General features: G+C 47.7%; 1 protein-coding gene across 2 annotated transcripts; it reads right to left on the bottom strand.

The window, feature by feature from the left end:
* Positions 1 to 155: 155 nt before the first annotated feature.
* Positions 156 to 21455, bottom strand: PDZD9 (PDZ domain containing 9). 2 transcript variants are annotated; one of them, XM_029577291.1, is made up of 4 exons: positions 20932 to 21455; positions 15104 to 15280; positions 13633 to 13825; positions 156 to 808 (listed from the first exon to the last, which is right to left on the bottom strand). In XM_029577291.1, exons 1-4 carry the CDS (start codon positions 20990 to 20992, stop codon positions 355 to 357), a joined length of 885 nt encoding a protein of 294 aa, XP_029433151.1. In that variant the 5' UTR covers positions 20993 to 21455; the 3' UTR covers positions 156 to 354. The 2 variants fall into 2 exon arrangements, with proteins under 2 accessions (XP_029433151.1, XP_029433152.1); XM_029577292.1 differs by lacking the exon at positions 15104 to 15280 and having other exon boundaries at positions 20932 to 21454.
* Positions 21456 to 21496: the final 41 nt, after the last annotated feature.

The raw sequence follows: 21496 nt of genomic DNA, 5'->3' as shown, positions 1-21496 counted from the left end.
GCATCTTTGTGGATAAGATCTGTAAAAGATTGAATTTACTGTACCCAACACTTCTATACTGTAGTTTGGTCTTTGAACTCTTGCTATAATAGAACAATGCAGTTCTTTAAAGGAAAGGGGCATTGTAAGACTAGCAATTTTTAGAGGCCAGTGGGTTTTTGTTTTGTTTTGTTTTTTTAACTAGAAGAATAGCTCTTGATACAAGACATTGAAAAATTTGATTTAAACAAAATTATTAGTAATCGTAAGCACATCAGCTCCTTGAATGAATAAAACCATCCTATACAAAAGTGAGATTTTAGATTCCACTGATTGTTAAAGTACCAGTATACAACAGATGATGTATTTACTAATTCAGATGTCATGTGCTTCACAAGATGGCGTACTGTCTGAGGATGTATTTAAAGGGGTAGCACAATCTTCCAGCCAAAATGCATCAGAGAGAGAAGATGAGGATGTCGATGCTATTTCATCCCTCACCATGGTCCAATAAGGGGAAGAACAGCTACGGTGCAATGTGTCAAGATCAACAGTGCAATCTCTTTCCAAAGGCCTATGAATTATAATATCACACCCAATGTCTGTACCAACAGTCAGCACTTTGATACTTTTTTTAAATGCATGCCATGCTTTGGATATCAGGGGTAACTCCATGGAGGAGCCATTCCAAAATGATTTGGCAGCCATGAAAAAACTAAAATTTGTATCAAAGTTTAAGTCATCGTCGTCGTCATCGTCCTCCTCCTCATCATCTTCATCGCTGCTTGTCCAGACTGGTTCGTTTGCCTCCACGTGGATAACTGAGGGGCTAAAATATGCAATGCTACTGTTAACAACTGTTTGTATCCACATCAGTAATCGTGCTTCTAACCAAAATATGTTCTTTGAACTGCAGAACCAAACAACAATTTTTTGGAAACCAATTCCTGGTAAGGTTTCATATCTATTTATTGGACCAACATAAGAATGACCTAAAGATGAAGTACTTGAACTTTCAAGACATTGTAGATCCTATCTTCAGATTTTGATCTTTGGATAACACTTATCTTGGGCCAATGTTCAAAGAATACGGTTTTCCCAGGACCAAAACAACCACTAAAAGTTTGCAGCTAGACAATCAGGACATTGTTGGAAGAAACAAAGCAATGAGGGGTCTATGAACTAACATTTTCGCGCATTGTATGCCTATGGGGAAAATGCCTAGCATTTAAGGCCTTAAGTGCTCAGATTACTCAAGCATATGTTAGTGACATTGTATTTCTAGTGTGTCGGACTCATTCAGGACAACTTGGCTTGTGGTAAACAGCAGAGTGTAGGATATTTTGGTGCATATGAATGATCTGAAATGCTGAGAAAAATGTAGCTAATCTAGAAGTAATTTGAATTCCCTGTACGTACCTGGATCAGTCCAGACAGTGGGTTATGTCCCCAATCCAGCAGATGGAGTCAGCCCAAAGCTTCGAGGGGGCGTCACCATAAATACTACTACCCCCTCTGCAGGAGTTCAGTATCTTCTGACTCCAGCAGATGCGAGTAGTGGAATCTGGGCTTGCTCCCGTTCCCTATCACCTATTTCTTTTGCGTCCCTTGTTTGGGGCTCTGTTTTCTGTAGGTTTGTTTTAAATTGTTTGGATCAAGTTGTATTTAAAAAAAAAAAAAAAAAAAAAATTTTGGGTAATTGGAGAGGCGTGGCTTTCTTCCTGCTCTCTGTCTCTCCCTTTCCTCTCTACCGGCGCTAGTCGTTGCTGCTCCGGGGTAAGTGAGAGTTTGTTTTGGGCTGTTTTTTTTTTTTCTTTCTTTACAGCTAGGCTTGCACGCGGCTGCCGGTCCCCGGCCTGCTAGCGTCTTCACCCTCTCCCGCGGCCATTTTGCGGCTCCTCGTGGGCTGCAGCGGGGAGAGGGCTGATCTTCACCAGCGGGTTGTGCGGCCAGGAAGGCCCCCCCGCGGCGCCGTTTTTCTCTTCGGCGGGTAGCGCAGGCCACCAGGGCCCCCCCGCAGCGGCGATCCGTCTCGCGGCCCCCCCCCCGGGTTTCCAGGCGTTCTGGGCTGTCGGGGACTGTTTCAAATTTGCTCCGGATGCCGAGGCCAGCACGTTGCTCGGCCTGTGGCGAGCCCGGATCGCGCGTCTCCAGGGAGGGAATTTGCGCGCGGTGCCTCCCCGGAGGGGAAGGCACTTCTCGGTCCCTCACTCTTCGGTCCTCCATGACAGCCTTGCCCGGGCGGCGCGGGCCGGCCCCTCCCCCATTCCTGGCGGGAACGGCGGCCATCTTGCATGCGCTGCGCCCTGAAGGGGCCCAGGCAGCGCGGGGGGACGAGGAAGCTTCGGAGGGTTCTCCCCCGAGGTTAATACCTGCGTCAGACCCGGAGGAAGGCCCGCTGGGGCAGGGTCCCCAGGGGCCCCCACCCGCGGAGGTCCCCCCGACTAGACCGGGATTTTCCCCGGAGTTTATCCGTCTGATGCATACGGCTTACCTGCAGGACCTGGCTGCGCTCTCGGATCCGCCACCACCCAAGCTACCGCGACCTTCGCCCTCCTATCCGGCCCCCCCCGCTCCGGCGGGCGTGGGGGCCCCACAGCCCCCCGGCCAACCACGGCTTCCGGTGGGCTCGGGGGGCCTTGGGTCGGCACCAGCTTCCCCTGGGTCGGACCCAGCGGCGGCGGGTCAAGGGGACTCCACTTCGGAAGGTGAGGATCCGCGCACGCTACGTCTCTTCCAGCGGGAAGAGCTGGATGACCTGATCCCCCAGATCATTCAGGGATTGGACCTCGATCCTCCGCCGGACCCGCCAGCTCCCGTCGCGCCCGCTGTAGTCACCTCCTCGAAGAAGGGAGACCCGGTGCTGGCAGCCCTTCGCCCGAGGGCTCGGGCTTTTCCCATTCATGAGTCGTTCCTGCAGCTGCTCACCAGGGAATGGGATGCCCCGGAAGCCGCTCTGAAGGGTAGCCGCGCCATGGAACGGCTATATCCGCTGCCGGAAGATTTTCTGGATCTCATCAAGGTACCCAGAGTGGACTCCGCGGTGTCAGCGGTCACGAAGAGGACGACCATTCCGGTGACAGGTGGAGCAGCGTTAAGAGATACGCAGGATCGCAAGTTGGAAGTCTTCCTCAAGCGGGTCTTCGAGGTCTCCGCAGTGGGGCTGCGGGCTGCGATGTGCAGCTCGCTTGCCCAGCGAGCCAGTCTTCTCTGGGTGCAGCTACTGCTCACGTCTCAGGTGTTGCCACCCGAAGAAGCCGCCCAGGCGGATAGACTGGAAGCTGCGGTGGCATACGGGGCAGACGCTTCTTATGATCTGTTTCGGGTCCTTGCCCGCTCCATGGCCTCGGTGGTGGCGGCACGTCGACTGCTATGGCTCCGCAACTGGGCGGCGGACACGTCCTCCAAGTCAAGTCTGGGTTCCCTGCCATTCAGGGGTAAGTTCCTGTTCGGCGAGGATCTGGACCAGATCATCAAGTCTCTGGGGGAAAACGCGGTCCATCGCCTGCCGGAAGACAGATATCGCTCCAGCAGGGCGTTTTCGTCCTCCCGGACCAGAGCCAGAGCGCAAAGGCGCTATAGGAGTTATAGGCCGGCGGCGGCTCGGCCCTCGGCCCCCAGGTCTCAGCCCTGGTCTCGCTCCTTTCGCGGGCGCCGCCCCGCCCGTCCCGCTTCCACGGCGGGACAACCTTCGCCCAAGTCCTCTCAATGATGTTCAGCTCGCCCACTCCGCCGTCCCCAAGATTGGGGGGCGGCTGGCGTTCTTTTACGAGGAGTGGGCACGGATCACCTCGGATCAGTGGGTCTTGGACACCATAGGACGCGGCTACGCTTTGGAACTTGTCCGCGCTCCGAAGGGTCGATTCATCTTCTCGCCCTGCGGCGCGGCCATCAAGCGAGAGGCGGTGCAGGCGACGCTGGACAGACTGTGGGAGATAGGCGCCATTGTGCCCATACCCTCCGGAGAGGTGGGCTCGGGCCACTATTCCATCTACTTCGTGGTACCAAAGAAAGACGGCTCCTTCCGCCCCATACTGGACTTGAAGGAAGTCAACAAATCCCTCAGAGTGATCCGGTTCCGCATGGAAACGCTGCGTTCGGTGATCGCGGCGGTACACCGAGGGGAGTTTTTGGCCTCCTTGGATCTGACGGAGGCCTACCTTCATATCCCCATTCGCCAAGAACACCATTGCCTTCTCCGGTTCAAGATCCTGGACCAACATTTCCAATTTGTGGCGCTTCTGTTCGGCCTAGCAACGGCCCCACGTACCTTCACCAAGATCATGGTAGTTGTGGCGGCTGCCCTTCGGAAGGAGGGTATTCTAGTTCATCCTTACTTGGACGACTGGCTCATACGGGCGAAGTCCTTCCGGCATGGCCAGGCGGCAGTGGCCAGGGTGATAGAGTTTCTGCAGTCCCTGGGATGGGTGGTGAACTTCTCCAAGAGCTCCCTCGTGCCTTCGCAACGCTTGGATTTCTTGGGGGCGACCTTCGACACCCGCCTGGGGGCGGTTTTTCTGCGGCAGGACAAGGCGCACGCCCTGCGGGAGCACATACAGCGGTTCTCTGCATTACCAGCGCCCACTTCCTGGGACTATCTACAGCTCCTGGGGGTGATGGGTTCCACCATCGACATGGTTCCCTGGGCCTTTGCGCGCCTCCGGCCGCTACAAAGGGCACTCCTATCCCGCTGGAAACCACTTTCGCAGGACTACCAGGTGATACTCCCGCTGCCTCAGGTTGCACGGAGCAGCCTGGACTGGTGGATGGTCCCGGAGAATCTGGCTCGAGGCGTGTCCCTCGATCTACCAAACTGGGTAGTGGTAACCACCGACGCCAGTCTCGTAGGCTGGGGGGCAGTCTGCGACCGCAGCGCCACGCAGGGGACGTGGTCCGCGGAGGAGTCGACGTGGTCCATCAATCGTCTGGAGACCCGAGCGGTCAGGCTGGCTCTTCTTCACTTCCTGCCACTCCTTCGGAATCGGGAAGTCAGAGTCTTGTCGGACAACGCGACCACGGTGGCCTATATCAACCGACAGGGCGGAACCCGCAGTCCGCAGGTCGCGCTCGAGGCAGAGATGTTGATGCAGTGGGCGGAACGGCACCTGGCCCGCCTGGCGGCCTCGCACATAGCGGGAGTGGACAACGTCCAGGCGGATTTCCTCAGTCGCCAGACCCTGGATCCCGGAGAGTGGGCCCTCTCCGACGAGGCCATGCAGCTGATCGTTCGGCGGTGGGGTCCTCCCCACCTCGATCTGATGGCATCCGCTCAAAACACCAAGGCACCTCGTTTCTTCAGTCGCCGGAGAGAACGGGGGGCGGAGGGCGTCGATGCCCTAGCGCTCCCGTGGCCAGCCGAGCTACTTCTATACGCGTTCCCCCCGTGGCCACTGGTGGGAAGGCTACTACGACGAATAGAGGTTCATCGGGGGACTGTCATCTTCGTCGCGCCAGAGTGGCCGAGACGTCCTTGGTTCGCGGACCTTCTCCACCTAGTAATCGACGGGCCCATACGGTTGGGACATCTTCCTCGCCTCCTCCACCAGGGACCAGTATTTTTCGACCAGGCAGAACTCTTCTGTCTTGCGGCCTGGCTTTTGAGAGGCGTCGCCTCCGACGACGGGGATACCCGGAGGCGGTAGTATCCACGCTGCTGCGGTCTCGGAAGACCTCGACGTCGGTGGCCTATGTGCGGGTCTGGAAGGTGTTCGAGCTGTGGTGCACCGGCCTGAACACAAGACCCTCGGAAGCGTCTGTTCCTCAGATCCTCCAGTTCCTGCAAGCAGGGGTGGACAAGGGGCTCGCCTACAACTCGCTTCGGGTTCAAGTGGCCGCCCTTGGCTCTCTCCTGCGTGACGGAGGATCTCTGTGGCGACATCCGGACATCGCCCGTTTCCTCAAGGGGGTCAAGCATTTGCGGCCTCCACTGCGCGATCCTTGTCCCTCGTGGAGTCTCAATCTGGTACTACGCTCTATGTCAGGACCTCCGTTTGAACCACTGCGGAATGCGACGATCAAGGATCTCACCCTCAAGGCGGTGTTCCTAGTGGCCATCTGCTCCGCTCGGCGTATTTCGGAGTTGCAGGCCCTGTCGTGTAGGGAACCTTATCTCAGGTTCTCCGATTCGGGTGTTTCACTTCGCACTGTCCCCTCCTTCCTTCCGAAGGTGGTGTCTGCGTTCCACGTGAATCAGACGGTGGTACTTCCATCGTTCTCTTCGTCGGAGCCGCGATCTCTTCGTCTCCTTGACGTCAAGCGCACCCTGAGGCTCTACCTGGAGGCTACGAATGATTTCCGGACTTCTGACCATCTCTTCGTCCTTTGGTCCGGTCCCCGCAAGGGATCTCAGGCTTCGAAGACGACCATTGCCAGATGGCTGAAGGCCGGCATTGCCGCCTCCTATATTGGGGTGGGGCGGACTCCCCCACCCGGCATCGTAGCACACTCGACACGCGCTCAGGCGGCCTCCTGGGCAGAGAGCCGCTCGGTGTCTTCGCAAGAAATCTGTAGAGCGGCCACCTGGAAATCGTTGCACACGTTCTCGAGACACTATAGACTACATCTCGCCTCGTCCGTCCAGGGACATTTTGGCGAACAGGTCCTACGAGCAGGTCTCGCAGGATCCCACCCGGGTTAGGGAAGCTTGGGTACATCCCACTGTCTGGACTGATCCAGGTACGTACAGGGAAAGAAAATTATTACTTACCTGCTAATTTTCGTTCCTGTAGTACCATGGATCAGTCCAGACGCCCACCGCATTTGGGTCCTAGGGCCTACTCCTGCTCGACTGTATGTGGATGCTGAGTCTGTTCAGCTGTGTCTCCTATTTACAGTAGTGCACTTACTGCTGTTGTTTGTTCTTACGTGTTTCCAGTTTTCCCTGTCACTGTTTACTCCCTTGGAGGTTGACACGCTATGTTCGTGTCCGCCCACCCGTTGGTGGGTCGGTTTTTCAGTTTACTCAGTTATCTCTCAGCGGCTTATTGTTGCCGTCCTGTTTTCAACTTGATCCAAGCAGGGGGTTTCGGTTTACTCGGGCTTTGATATACTCGATACTGAACTCCTGCAGAGGGGGTAGTAGTATTTATGGTGACGCCCCCTCGAAGCTTTGGGCTGACTCCATCTGCTGGATTGGGGACATAACCCACTGTCTGGACTGATCCATGGTACTACAGGAACGAAAATTAGCAGGTAAGTAATAATTTTCTTGTATGCCATCATCTATGCTGTACAAAGTACTGGATCCAGCTTATGGTAGTATGACTATAAAAAAAAATTCTCTATTTCTTTCTAAGTAGTAATTGGTGTGCTGGCTTGGTGTCAGATCGCTGCTGTGTTGAGATCTGGGTTCTGTTCTTGGGTTGTGAAAATTACAGAATGAGTGCCTACAAGTGAGAGCCAAATGTTCATCAGTGACAGATACTGAGAGACTAAAGGCTGCATTTTCTGGGCTCTAAAGGAACTATAGTCCATTTTTTAAACGTTATAAGAATTTCAAATTCTATTCACAAGTGAACAGTATTACAGGGAATACTGGATGGCAAAGTTGGTAAATTTTTACAAATCATTCCAAACAATCAAGAAAACAATTAATGACAAAGTACACTGACCTGGCATATCCATATTAAGACCCCAAAATCAGAAGGAAAGAAGCTCTGTAACTGAGGAGTAAATTAAAGAAACCAGGCCTAACATCTGGACTATTCAACACATTAACCTAAGACTACTTTCCGTGATCTTTTTAGCTTAGTGACTTGACCAGACAATTGCTGCCAAAGAATGGGGAGAGATGCAGTGAACTGTAAAATAAATAAGGGCACAGGATGAGGCGTATTGGTATAAGAAGCCCCAGTGCTGGAAGAAACGAAGGGAAAACATGGGTTGTTTTATTTTTGTATCCTCCAAGGAGTATGTATCAGTTTTATTACAGCCCATGCTTTTTAGTTGCTCTTTGCCACAGCACTTGAATATTAAATGGTAATTCCCTGAACATACCCAGATCAGTCCAGACTCCTGGGTTTTGCCTCCCCTCCAGCAGATGGAGACAGAGAAAGCTTTACTGACACTGCCGCATAAGCCAAGGTGCCACCTGCAGTCCCTCAATATTTCTCTGTTTCCAGCAGATGGTGGAGGTGCAAAGCCTGCAGTCTCTTACTGTAAAAAAATAAAATATCTACAGCGAAAGAAGAACAGAATTCATAGCAGCTAGCCTCGCGGAGGGTTGTTAGGTCCAGGTGGGACCATCCTCTGGTCTGTGAGGCAGACGAGCAGGGGCTCGGGGACGTTTTTCCAGCTCACTCTCCCTTCTGGCTGGACAGGGCTGATACCCGGGGGATCCGGGTCACTCGCCCTGAGAAACCAGCTAAGCCTCAAGTCATCCTCGGAGAAGTGCTCTAGCGTTTGTGCTTTCTTTTGTGTCTAAAGTTTTTATTAAAAAAAAAAAAAAAAGCCACAAGTTTAAATAGAGCGGGCTCTGCTCCTGTTCTAGGGTGGCTGTCCTTTTGTTCGGCTTCTGCTTTTCCCATTCCAGCGCCTTGCTGTCCTGCCTGCCTGGTGCGGTTTCTCGCTCTCCCTCCGCCTGGCTCAGCTTCTGCGATGCCACGTGGAGCGGTCTGCGAGGGCATGTATCTCCCGTGATGGCCTTTGTGTCCGATGCCTCCCCAGGGTGCAGGGACCTTCGGCGGGCTAGGTGAGGAATCGCTCTTGGCGCTGCAAGCCTCAGATCGGTGTGGCAGCTTGCAGAAGACCCATTCTTGCTAAGCGTGGGAATGGTGGCTATTTTGGCCACATTTAACTCTAATGCGCAATCCACGGAGGGGAGCAGGGATTCCCTCCCCCCTTGTCTCCAGAGGTGGGGGACCTCCAGGGTAGGACTTGACCCTGCTGAGGCTCCTTTAAGGAGTGAGGAGGACCCCAGAGGGGTGTCTCCGATGCCTTCTCATCTGATTTTGTGCTTCTATTGCACAAGGCCTATAAGGCACAAATCGACTCATAGGAAATCTACGAGGGAGCCTCCGGTAAAGCAGCCCAAGGGGGTCCGGGGCCATGAGGGTCAGGTGGCTCGTGGGCGCCATGTCTCCACTGTCAGCTGCTGATTCATCGCCGGACTCTTCTGACAAGGAAGAGAACCAGGAGCTGGGTCCTCAAGATCCTGTTCCAGCTGCGGTGGACCAAGATCCGGATCAGACATCGCCATGAAGTATGACCGTTGGAGATGATCCCAAAGTGGTCCATTTGTTTCACAAGGAAGAGTTGTCTCCTCTCATTCCTGCAGTTCTGGAGTAGCTGGGCATTGAGGTCCCTCAGGAAGATTTAAATTTGGGAGTGGGGGACCCGGTCATGGTTGGTATCCGGGGTCCGACTAGATCCTTTCCCTTCCATATGTCAGTCAGTGCTATTCTCTTTAGGAATTGGGATACCCCGGCACAGGTCTGAAGGTCAGCAGGGCTATGGATAGGTTATATCCATTACCTGAAGATGTGCTGGAACTTCAAGGTCCCCAAGGTGGATGCCTCTGTCTCGGCAGTTACCAAGAAAATGATCATTCCAGTTACAGGCGCTGCAGCTCTGAAAGATCTTCTGGAAGTTCACCTCAAAAAGATCTTCGAGGTGTTTGCTCTTAGAGCCCGAGCCGCTATGTTCAGACGTTTTACGCTGAGAGCGGGGCTGCATTGGGTACAGCAGTTATAGATGGATACATTTTTGCCTGAGTCTGAGCTCTTCAAGCGGAACATTGGACTTTGTTCCGTGGGCTTTCGCACACTTCAGACCGTTGCAAAACGCACTTTTGTCCAGATAGAATCCGGAATCGGAGGAATATCATCTGCCGTTGCCACTCCCTCATGGTTCCAGGTCCAGTCTGTCGTGGTGGCTTTCGCGGCCCAGTCTGGCAAAGGGTCGGGACTTGGAAAATCTGGATTGGGTGGTGGTGACCATGGATGCCAGTCTTAAAGGCTGGGGAGCGGTGTACCTGGGGAAGATGTTCTGACCAAGGGCTTTGGTCAGAACAGGAAAGTTCCTGGTCAATCATCTGGAAACAAGAACGGTACAGCAGGCGCTGAAAGCCTTTCTTCCATTGGTCAGAGGCAGGATGGTCCAGGTATTCTTGGACAATGCGACCACAGTGACATACATCAACAGGCAAGGAGGGATGAAGAGTCAAGCGGTGGCCCTGGAAGCCTGGCAGCTGTTTGGGCAGAGAATCATCTTATTTATTTCGGATTTTTATATACCGACATTCTCAATATAAATATTAAATCAGGTCGAGAGCATAGTGGCCTCCCATGTCACGGGGATGGTCAGTGTGCAGGCAGATTTCCTCAGCAGGCAGCAGTTGGATCTGGGGGAGTGGGAATTGTCCCCCGAACCTTGGGACCGCATCTGTGCCAGGTGGGGTGTTCCCGTTAGATCTCATGGTGAGGCAAACAAACGCAAAGACTATGAGGTTTCTAAGTCACAGAAAAGAGGTCCGTGCAATGGGACTGGATGCTCTTGTGTACCCTTGGTTGTCTGGATACTCCTGTACGTGTTTCCCCCATGGCCATTAGTCGGACGAGTGCTGCGGCGAATAGAGTCCCACCCGGGGCCAGTGGTTCTAATGGCTCTAGAGTGGCCACGATATCCATGGTTTGCGGATCTGGTTAACATCTCGCGCTAGAGGGCCCTCTCATACTAGCCCATCTGCCACGCTTGCTCCGACAAGGACCCATATTTTCGGATCAGGAGGATCAATTCTGTCTTGCAGCTTGGCTTTTGAGAGGTGGCGCCTGCGACTGAAGGGGTATTCAGAACCAGTTATTTCTACCCTTCTCCAGGCTTGGAGGCCAGCTACGTCTTTACTGTATGTCTGTCAGGGTCTGGAGGACTTGAGTTGTGGTACCTTCTGAGGCGGCTGGATCCCTTACAGGTGGATGTTCCGCAACTTTTAGCCTTCTTACAGGAGGGTTTGTAGAAGGGTTTGACCTATAACTCTCTCCATGTTCAGGTTGTGACCTTGGGTTCCCTTAGGGGTAAGTTGCAAGGTAGGTCTGTGTCCACTCACCCTGATGTGGTTTGCTTCCTTAAGGGGGTGAAGCAATTGGAGCCACTGGTTTGAAAGCTGTATGCAGAATGGACCCTTAGTGGTTCTGCGAGTACTCTATTTTGAGCCCATGAAAAGGGCGATGCTGAAGGACCTCACACTGAAGACTGTGTTTTTGGTGACTATTTGTTTGGCCCATAGGATTTCGGAGCTTCAGGCTCTTTCGTGCAGGGATCCCTTCTTGTGTATTTCTAATGAGGGGGTCATGTTGAGAGCGGTCCCCTCCTTTTTGTTGAAGGTGGTGTCCTCTTTTCATGTTCATCAGTTGGTGGAGCTTCTGGCCTTCCTGAACTGGTCCAATTATTCCCACAGAAGAGGGAGTTACATGTTTTAGATGTGCGTCTGATTATTCTGAGGTATTTGTAGGTCACTAATCCTTTCTGGCAGTTGGATCATCTTTTTGTGCTGTTCGGGGGCATGAAGAAAGGTGATAAGGCATCCAAGGCCAGGATTGCACGTTGGCTAAAGGAGATCATTTTGTGCTGCACATATTTGTAAGGGATGCAAGATTCTAGTGGGACTGAAAGCGCATTCTACAAGAGTGCAGGCGGCCTCTTGGGCAGAGTGTCAGTTGCTTTCTCCTCAGGAAATTTTTGGGCAGCAGTGAGGTCCACTCTTCATGCTTTCACCAGACATCGTTTCGAGGTGCGGGGGCAGGAGGATGCATCCTTTGGTGAGTGTTTAGCATGGGGGTCTTTCAGGTTCCCGCTCAGTTTAGGGGTGCTTGGGTACATCCCACTTTTCTGGGCTGATCTGGGTATGTAGAGGAAAGGAAAATTGGTTCTTGCTTGCTAATTTTCGTTCCTGTAATACCACAGATCAGTCCAGAGACCCACCCTGTCGCTGCCGAAAGACTATTTTTTTTCCTGCTGGTCGTTGTAAGAATTTTCTAATAGTTTTATTCAATTATACATAAGGTTTTGGTGGTCTGGAGGTGACAGAGGCTCCAGCGAAGGGGGTTCCAGCCCTGCTTTTCCTGTTCGCCCTGGTAGGGGTTTTTTGAGGTTTATCTTGGCTTGGGTACAGGTCAATACTGAGGGATTGCAGGTGGCACTCTGTTAAGTAGCAATGCCTCAACGTTTTGTTCTCTGCTGATAGGGATGCATAAACCCCCTTGTCTGAACTGATCTGAGGTATTACAGGAATGAAAATTAGCAGGTAAGAACCAATTTTCCTGTGTCTGGTCATAAGTTATACCATATCTTCAGCTCTGGGGCATTTATTCTGCAACATACCTGAGTTATTGTTACCCCTAAAAAAAACAGTGCTGAGCAGACTGGATGGCCCATTTTAGTCTTTATTTACCATTATTCACTTTCAGCTCGATCCAGTAAAGTCCGTGGGAGAGCGGACTAACGCCCGCTCTCCCGGCGCGCGCACCGGCCCCTCGCCGGTGCGCGCGATCCAGTATTTAAATTAGGCGACGCGGTGCAAACGAGGAAAAAGAGGCGCTAGGGACACTAGCGCGTCCCTAGCGCCTCCTTTTGGCCTGGAGCGGCGGCTGTCAGCGGGTTTGACAGCCGACGCTCAATTTTGCCGGCGTCGGTTCTCGAGCCCGCTGACAGCCACGGGCTTGGAAACCGGACGCCGGCAAAATTGAGCGTCCGGTTTTCGGCCCGACAGCCGCGGGCCGAATTCAAAATTTTTTATTTTTTTTTTTACTTTTTTTTTACTTTTGGGGACCTCCAACTTAATATCGCTATGATATTAAGTCGGAGGGTGCACAGAAAAGCAGTTTTTACTGCTTTTCTGTGCACTTCCCTGGCGCCGGAAGAAATTAGCGCCGACCTTTGGGCGGCGCTAATTTCTTAGAGTAAAATGTGCGGCTTGGCTGCACATTTTACTTACTGGATCGCTCAGGAATACCTAATAGGGCCATCAACATGCATTTGCATGTTGAGGGCGCTATTAGGTGCCGCGGGTGGGCCGCGTGTTTTCCTCCCCTTACTGAATAAGGGGTAAGGGAAAACACGCGTCCAGAGCAGGGTGACAGTGCGCTCCGACGGAGCACACTTTACTGGATCGAGCTGTAAGTAAGTGTTGTATATAAAGGGTAAATGCTTGAAGATATTTGATCTGCAGCATTTTATTCCTCAAGCTGGAAAAGATGTCTGTACTGTACAGATATATTACTGTAGTCTGCACACATCTTAATTTCATAGCAAGAAAGCTAGCGTGAATAAACCATGCTTGCAGTTTGCACACAGCTGGTACAGTCTTTGCCATTGAATATTAGTACTTCAATATTGTTTTTTTCCCAGATAATCTGGCTCCATTTACCAGATTTTCAATGGGAAGTTCTGGACATCTTACTAGACCTAGTCGTTCTATATATAAACTGTACTAAACCTTGATGCGATGTCCAAAGAAAGAAATGGGCATTTGTTATACCAGTAATTACATTTTTCAGAACAGTGCACTAGAAGATGTTTGAACATGCAACTTATAACTGTTCTGAGAATGTAATTTACAAAGTACAACCATATTTTGCCTGTATTTCTCTTCCTGTATAAATTATGGAAGAATATAAGCCAGTAGAATACAATATGATAGCACATTTATTCATCACTTACTCTCTTGGTGCTGTGGGAAATTTTATTTCAGGAATTAAATCAACATTTTTCCATTCTTTGGGTACATCGAGCAGATCTCTGTAAACCATCAATTGCAGTTCTGTTCCAGTGGGAATGTCTTGTAAAAGCTTTCTAATTTCTCGGAGTGTGTATCCTAGGACATTAGCATGGCCAATTTTGATCAGAATATCGCCTGGAAAAAAACCAAATAGAGGTAACCAGCTAACTGCCAAAAATACACTATTTAGTGTCTAGTTTAAACAATTAGAAGTTTTGATTCATGGTGTTGGGGCAGCACGTCCAGTGCCACAAACCTTCACGATCACGGTGGTAGTGGCAGCAGCCCTTCAACGAGAAGGGGTTTTGGTACATCCGTATCTGGACAATTGGCTATTGCATGTGAAGACTGAAGAAGAATATGTGCAGCCTCTCCAGCGAGTCATGGACAGCTTGCGGTCTCTGGGTTGGGTGATAAATGTGGCAAACTTACCTGGTGCCTATCCAACCATTGGAGTATCTGGGGCACTTTTCAATACCCACAAGGGCAGGATGTTTCTGATCCCAGACAGGTTGGCAAAGTTAAAACTACGTGACGTAGTGACATCATTGCCTAGAGCGCCAGCAAACCCTAGCACCAGCCCTGTCTGTAAATAAATGATGTAGCTATTGTTGGCCAGAGTTCCCATTCAGTTTTCTATTTTCAACTGATTTGATATTTTGGGGGGGGGGGGGTTTGGTTAGTACTTGGAAACACCATATTTGGGGAAAATATACATTATTATAGATGTTTTTAGAGGAGTTGATTGTTTCCAGCTAACGGCTAAAGTAGTAGACTTTTATATACAGATCAGCCTTTACTGTTGTTGAGTCTGCATAATGGAATGGGATACCATTGGATAGCTATACTGAAGTTAACCTTCAGGAAACATTTTAAAGGCATGACTTTTGCCTAGTTCTTTTCATAATTACTCAATTTATTTGACCTGTTTGAGATCCCTGCCATGAATTAAGATTTGGATCTAGCAAATGAGAACTGAGGATGATATACATTGGGTGGGGGGGTAGGTCACTGCTGAGTGGTTCTGTTTTTGTTTTATACTTTAGGTTGTTTTGTTTAATATTGTTGTATGGTTTTGAAATTGCTACATCGGCTTGTTTTATGTTGAATTATTTGCCTTGAGGTTCCCGGACTGGAAAGACAGATGAATAAATGTAGTCACATATAAAACTCCTTTTATTCTTGAGATCAAAATGTGGTCATAACTAGTACCAATATAAAGATGTTTAAAAGAATAGGCAATGTGTCTCTACTGAAAAAGGAAACCTTTACCCACATGCAAACTGGGATAATAAGGATCTCTCTACTGTCTTAATGTTACTTAGTCACCAGGATTGGAATGAAAAAATTTGCCTGATGTACAATATTAATGCAAATTGGTGGATTAAATGGGGGGGAAGGGTTTTTTGTTACCTGGTTTTAGTCTTCCATTTCTTGCCGCAGAACCTTTCTCAACCAGATTTGTTATCTGAAGGTAGGGTCCGTTTTTTATGATAATTAGCCCTAAGCCTTGGGATCCCATACGAAGGTTAGTCTTTAATGTAGCACTCAGAGTGTGTTCAGAAGTATTTTCCTCGGTAGGCAAAACTCCTTTTGATAGAAAAATGTTAAAGCATGTTATTTTATAACTATACATTAGAATGGAGGGAGGGTGTGGTACTGTCAGTGAGCAGTTACAACATGTAGCTAGCTCACAGTTGAAACCTGTTGTTACGCTCTTCCTGACAGTCTGCTTAGACCTATTTTCGAAGGACCATATTTACCATGCACCAAGTATACAAGCAACATATTTTTGTTCTATCATAAACCAGCCCTATCCCTTTCCCCTCTAACCATCAGCCTGCCTCCAGCACACAATTATATAAGGTGGCTTGTATGGCCAGCAGTTACTAGCTTGTTCCATAACTTCTTGTTCCATAGATTGTTGCTACGGTTGCTTCCCAAATTGTAATATGTTGTTGTTGCCGCCTGTAAACCGGAGTGAAGGCATCTAGCTAAACTTCGGTATATAAAAGCCTTTAAATAAATAAATAAAGTAGCTTGCTGGGCAGACTGGATGGACCGTTTGGTCCTTTTCTGCCGTCATTTCTGTTTCTATGTTGAGTGCTGACATAGCAGAAGAATAAAAGTTTTTGATAATTTTAAAATTAAGACATGGTGTGAGACTGATTAAGAAATCCCAGAGGTGTGGATGTGAGGTCTTGGCTTTGCTAATGAATGGAGAAACAGAAAACAAGATTATCAGTTTCCCAGGCTGGCAAAGTCCAGGGCCCTTGTTGGTTGCTGTTTGAGTCCAATTCCCCATTACCTCTTGCCATTGAAGTAGAGAGCAATGTTGGAGTTGCATCAACAGCATAAAGGCTTATTGGTTAAGGATAGTAACTGCCATACCAGCAAGTTACCCCCATTCACTCTCTTCATTCTCATCCTCATGCCCCTTTGAAATCTTTTACTGTTTTTGTCTTCATCACCTCCTCTGGAAGGGCATTCCAGGCATCCACCACCCTTTCTGTGAAGAAATATTTCCTGACATTGGTTCTGAGTCATCCTCCCTGTAGTTTCATTGCATGACCCCTAGTTCTATTTATTTATAAAAAATTTTATACCGTCGTTTGGAACAATCAGTCACAACAGTTTACAAAAAAATACAATAAAAGTAAAAATAGTCTAAAACAAAAATACTATAAGAACAATTAATACTTAGCTAAACAATAAAATCCATAACAATCAAAGAAGCAAAAACATTGGAAAAAGCTAAATTCCAGCCCTTAAAGTCCTAGGGATAGAATAAAATAGAAGGTAAAAATATAATACAAAAGTAAATATTTAATAATAAATCAAACTAAAAATGGTCTAAAAATACCCTTTAAAATGCTAAAAAAAAACTGTGTAATGTAAGTGGAATGACTTTCACTTTAGCAAGTGCCATCCTTATAGGCTTGCTCAATGAGCCAAGTTAGAGAGATTGCTCTTTCTCCGACTGTAGTGAGACGTGCTGATGTCAACGAAGGAATTGATAGTAACCCTTTGTTTGAAGATCTGAGGTTACGTTGTGGTGTATGGAGCCTGACCGCAGCATTTAGCCATTCTACGTGGCTGCCGTATATTGCTTTATGCAATATGCATAGAATCTTGTATTCAGTCTGTTTACCTACTGGTAACCAGTGTAATGCCTTTAAAATAGGAGTGATATGATCAGTTTTCTTACATCTGGTTAGTATTCTCGCTGCAGCATTTTGAAAGATCTGTAGTGGTTGAATCATTGATTTGGGTAAGCCTACCATGAGAGATTTACAATAGTCTATTCCAGTAAAAATTAGCGATTGTAAAATAGTTCTAAAATCATTGTGTTCTAAAAGAGGTTTAAGACATTTTAACATTAAAAGTTTGCTAAAACCTTCTTTTGTCCTTTATTGAAATGTTTTTTAAAATTTAACTCTGGGTTGATCCATATGCCTAGATCCCTGACTTTGTCGTTTAAGCTAATCGTAAATTTCTCAAGCTGTATAGTACTATTTGCATTTGAAGCTATTTTCCTTTCTAGTAACATTCTGTTTTTTCTAGATTAATACTGAGCCTCATATGGGTAACTGATTACATTAAGATACATTTCGGATACTTTAAATGCTTGTTCGATAGTGTCTGAAATTGAAATGAGAAGCTGGATGTCGTCAGCATAGATATGTTAGACCATTGGATTTCTTTCCAATGGAAAAGGTTTGTTGATGATTGTGCATCACCCTAACTCCTGCCTACTCTCCCCACATCTGTTCTTCTCTTTATTTTGTTCATTATGTATTTTATTTTGTCATGATTTTATTTTGTTTGTTCTAACTTATTTTAATTCAAGTATGTTATATTTACTCTATGCAAGTTTTATTGTAAACCGTCCTGAACCTTGGAGGGTGCAGTATATAAGTATTTCTAAATAAATTCAAACCTTTCAGCTGTCTAAAGGTTTGTATCAAATCTCCCTTGCACCTCCTCTCGGCCAGGGTATACATATTTAGGACCTTCAACCTCTCCTCATAAGTCATTTGATGGAGACCCACCACCCTTTTAGTTGCCCTTCTCTGGACTGCCTCTATCTTGTCACTGTCCCTTTTGAGAGATGGTCTCTAGCAGCCCTGAACACAGTTCTCCAGGGAAGGCCTCACCAAGAACCTATAGAAGGGGATTATCTTTTTTTCTAATTGGTAATTCCTCCTTCAATGCAACCCAGCATTCTTCTGGCTCTTGCTATCGCCTTGGCACATTTCTTTGCCGTCTTCAGATCGCTAGATCCTATCACCCCAAGGTGTATCTCTTGTTCCATGTACCACAGCACATACAGCTCTTCTGGATTACCACATCCCCGATGCATGACTCTGCACTTCTTGGCATTGAATCCCAGCTGCCATTTCGTCGCCCACCATTCAAGCTTCCTTAAATCACGTCTCATTCTCTCTACTGCTTTGGACGTGTCCACTGTTGCAGATCTTAGTATCATCCGCAAATAAGACAAACTTTACCTTCTATCCCTTCCGTAATGTCGCTCACAAAGATTTTGAACAGAACCGGTCCCAACACCAATCCCTGTGGCACTCCACTTTACACAGTTTTCCCTTCAAAGCAGGTTCCATTTACCATCACACGCTGTTTTTTAATTAATATCACAAAAGGATGAGTGACAGGATTCCACAGATGAGATAAAATAACATAACATATATCCTTTCCTCAGCAATGCATTTGTCATTCTTGAAATATAAGCTGATCAGTCCTCACAAAGGATCACTCATTTCTTCTAAGGACCTCACTCCATACCACCTCCCAGCTGCCTCTTGGTAAATGTCTAGGTGTATTCTTTTTGCACAACCCTAGCCATGTAACAGATGGCCCTGCTGGACTAGAATAACCAAATAATATAAATCCTGTAACACGTATAAGTGGGTAGGGGAACCCAATGTGACCTCATATTAATGCCCGAAGGCTAAGCTAATACAAGCTTTCAATGGCAAGAAGCCTTTTTTTAATCATTGGTCACAATGAGCTGTTTTTTTTTTTTTTTAGGAACGCTTCCTTGTCAGAAGCTGTGCTGTCTGTAAGGACTTGAAATGGGAACGCTTCGATGTCTGAAGCTATACCATAGAAGTGTACTTATCTTACAGCGTTTGCACGTTGAAGAGCCTTGAGGTGATGCTGGCTGAATGGATAAATCCGACGTTATACCGACACTCGGTGTTTCGGAGAGAACCTCCTTCTTCAGGGGGTCGGATACCAATATTGCCGGCTCAGTAGTTGCACAAGAAACACTCTTATATGGCTGCGCATTTAGCATCTCGGTGTAGCTTTCCGCGATGCTGATACAAAGTCTATCGCTTGACAGACGACTCACGGCCAAGCAATAGACTTTGTATCAGCATCGCGGAAAGCTACACCGAGATGCTAAATGCGCAGCCATATAAGAGTGTGTGCAACTACTGAGCCGGCACTATTGGTATCCGACCCCCTGAAGAAGGAGGTTCTCTCAAACATTGAGTGTCTGTATAACGTCGGATTTATCCATTCAGCCAGCATCACCTTTGTAAATTTCCGTCTCTCTTTTTCCAGTTACCGAATTGCATATCTTGTACGATTTGCCTCCTTGCCTTCCTAGTTTTCCAATCTGTATTTTGACAATTTGTCTCTGACCATTGTAAATATTATTGTTTATTTTGAAGTTTGCTGTTCCTTAGTTTCAGTTACTGTTCCATGTAAAGGCAATGCTTAAAAGTTTAAGTTATCTGTAAACCGATACGATGTGCAAACGGTTGTCGGTATATAAAAGTTTCTAAATAAATAAATCACCTCAAGGCTCTTCAACGTGCAAACGCTGTAAGATAAGTACACTTCTATGGTATAGCTTCAGACATTGAAGCGTTCCCATTTCAAGTACATACAGATGGCACAGCTTCTGACAAGGAAGTGTCCCTAAAAAAACAGCTCATTGTGACCAATGATTAAAAAAAGGCTTCTTGCCATTGAAAGCTTGTATTAGCTTAGCCTTTGGGCATTATTATGAGGTCACATTGGCTTCCCCTACCCACTTCTACGGGTTACAGGATTTATATTATTTGAGTATTTTTCACTTCCTGTTATTTGTGGATTTCTCATTTTTTGTATGGACTAGAATAACCAGCAGCCATAGTGGGGCAATGCTATAGAATTGCTCCACCCTCCAGTTCTTAGCTCAGGTAACATCCATACAAGCCACATTTCCACAGCGGACCTTTATCTAAAGGAAGAGGCACAACCATAATCCCAACTAGAGGTTAAGTGACAATTTGAGGGAAAAATTAAGGAAGCATTACACCTGACATAGGCTCTATACTTAAGAACCTGATCTATATTTGGAAAGTAGGTTAAAGAAAACATTTAATAGAGTGAAATAGTGCTTATGTTTTAAGATTCATAAAAAATGTAATGTGATTTGAGGTTGAACTTGCTAATACGTCTCGCTAAGCTTCACTGTTTCAATTCAAATTGATGGCAAATACGATTCCTGTAAACCGCCAAGAAACATAGATTGGTGGTCTAGAACTATTGTAAATAAATTAAACTCTACATTTTTTCAGCCAAACGTGGAAATTGGATAGCTTGCTACTAATCTAAGTGGAAATATTATAAAAATAATCGATTTGAACAGGGCTGTGTCTAGTTCATGAAATGAAAATCTTTGTGCGCAGGTACAATACTAAAAATACTTTTGGACAAGGTTAACGTCACTATATTGTTTAATGTAACGCCTTACGGTGAAAGTTTTGTTCTTTGGAAACCGTCTTGATTTGATTTGTATATCGAGCAAGTCGGTATATAAAAACCCTAAATAAATAAATAAATAAATAACCATATAAAATTATCCAAAGCAAGGAAGGGTGCGACTTACGACCTTTTTTTTGAAGATTAATAATTGCTTTCTTGTAAATTAGGATGCTTGACATATTTGGATTTCTCAAAACAAAACCAAACCCAGAATTAACCATCCTTGCATAAAGCAAGCCGACAACAGAACATTTTCCAATCGTAAACTAAACCATAACAGTCTTAGGAGTGTGGAAGTCTTCAGAAACGCTGGTTTAAATCGCCTTCTGTATTAGTTTTTTTTAATAATCTGCAAAAAATGATTTTTTGGAGTTATAGTGCTGAATTCAAAGTAAAAAAAGTAAGTTTCCATTTAAAAAAAAAAAAAGGGAGGGGGGTGCGGCTCGCTTCAAAAGCTCTACCTGCGGCAGCGGCGATGGGAAGGGGCACATCTGGCGGCGCCGCCGCCGCCGCCCCTAACATCAGCTCAGCCGTTTGGGAAGCCGCGGCCCGCAGCCTTCATCCCATCCTCCGCCCGGCGCACCGTCTCCAAGCACAAATAACAGTTTAGAACTTCCCGGCCCGCCGGGTTCTTCCGAGCGGAACCAAAAGTCAACGGGGGCAGTGCCCGGACCGCACATGCCGCCTTCCCGCCAGGCGGGCCTTGTGAGCAGCTGGAGCGACCTTTCCTTACCAGCGTCGCATCCCTCGCTCTTTTGTTTTGTTTTTGGACCCAAAACACAGCTTCCCAGACTGGAGAAGCCACTTTCTCAGGGGCACCCTCCCGTTACCAAAGCCTCTGCAATGGGCTCCAGAAGGCAGTGAGGAGGATAAGTACAGAAAAAAAACCATGTGTGGGTTGGGGGGAGATGAAACCTCCAAAGCGAAGGAAATCAAGGGCGACAGGGGCTAACTCTGCCGTAGCTTTCATCTGGCTCCGCCTTGTCCAGCAGGTCACCCCCCCCCCCCCATCTCCCTTCTCCCTTC

The sequence above is a fragment of the Rhinatrema bivittatum genome, chromosome 14 (genome assembly GCF_901001135.1).
Source record: "Rhinatrema bivittatum chromosome 14, aRhiBiv1.1, whole genome shotgun sequence".
NCBI lineage: Eukaryota > Metazoa > Chordata > Amphibia > Gymnophiona > Rhinatrematidae > Rhinatrema > Rhinatrema bivittatum.
The sequence above is the reverse complement of the archived record's forward strand: the minus strand, read 5'-3'. Positions and strand labels throughout refer to the sequence as shown.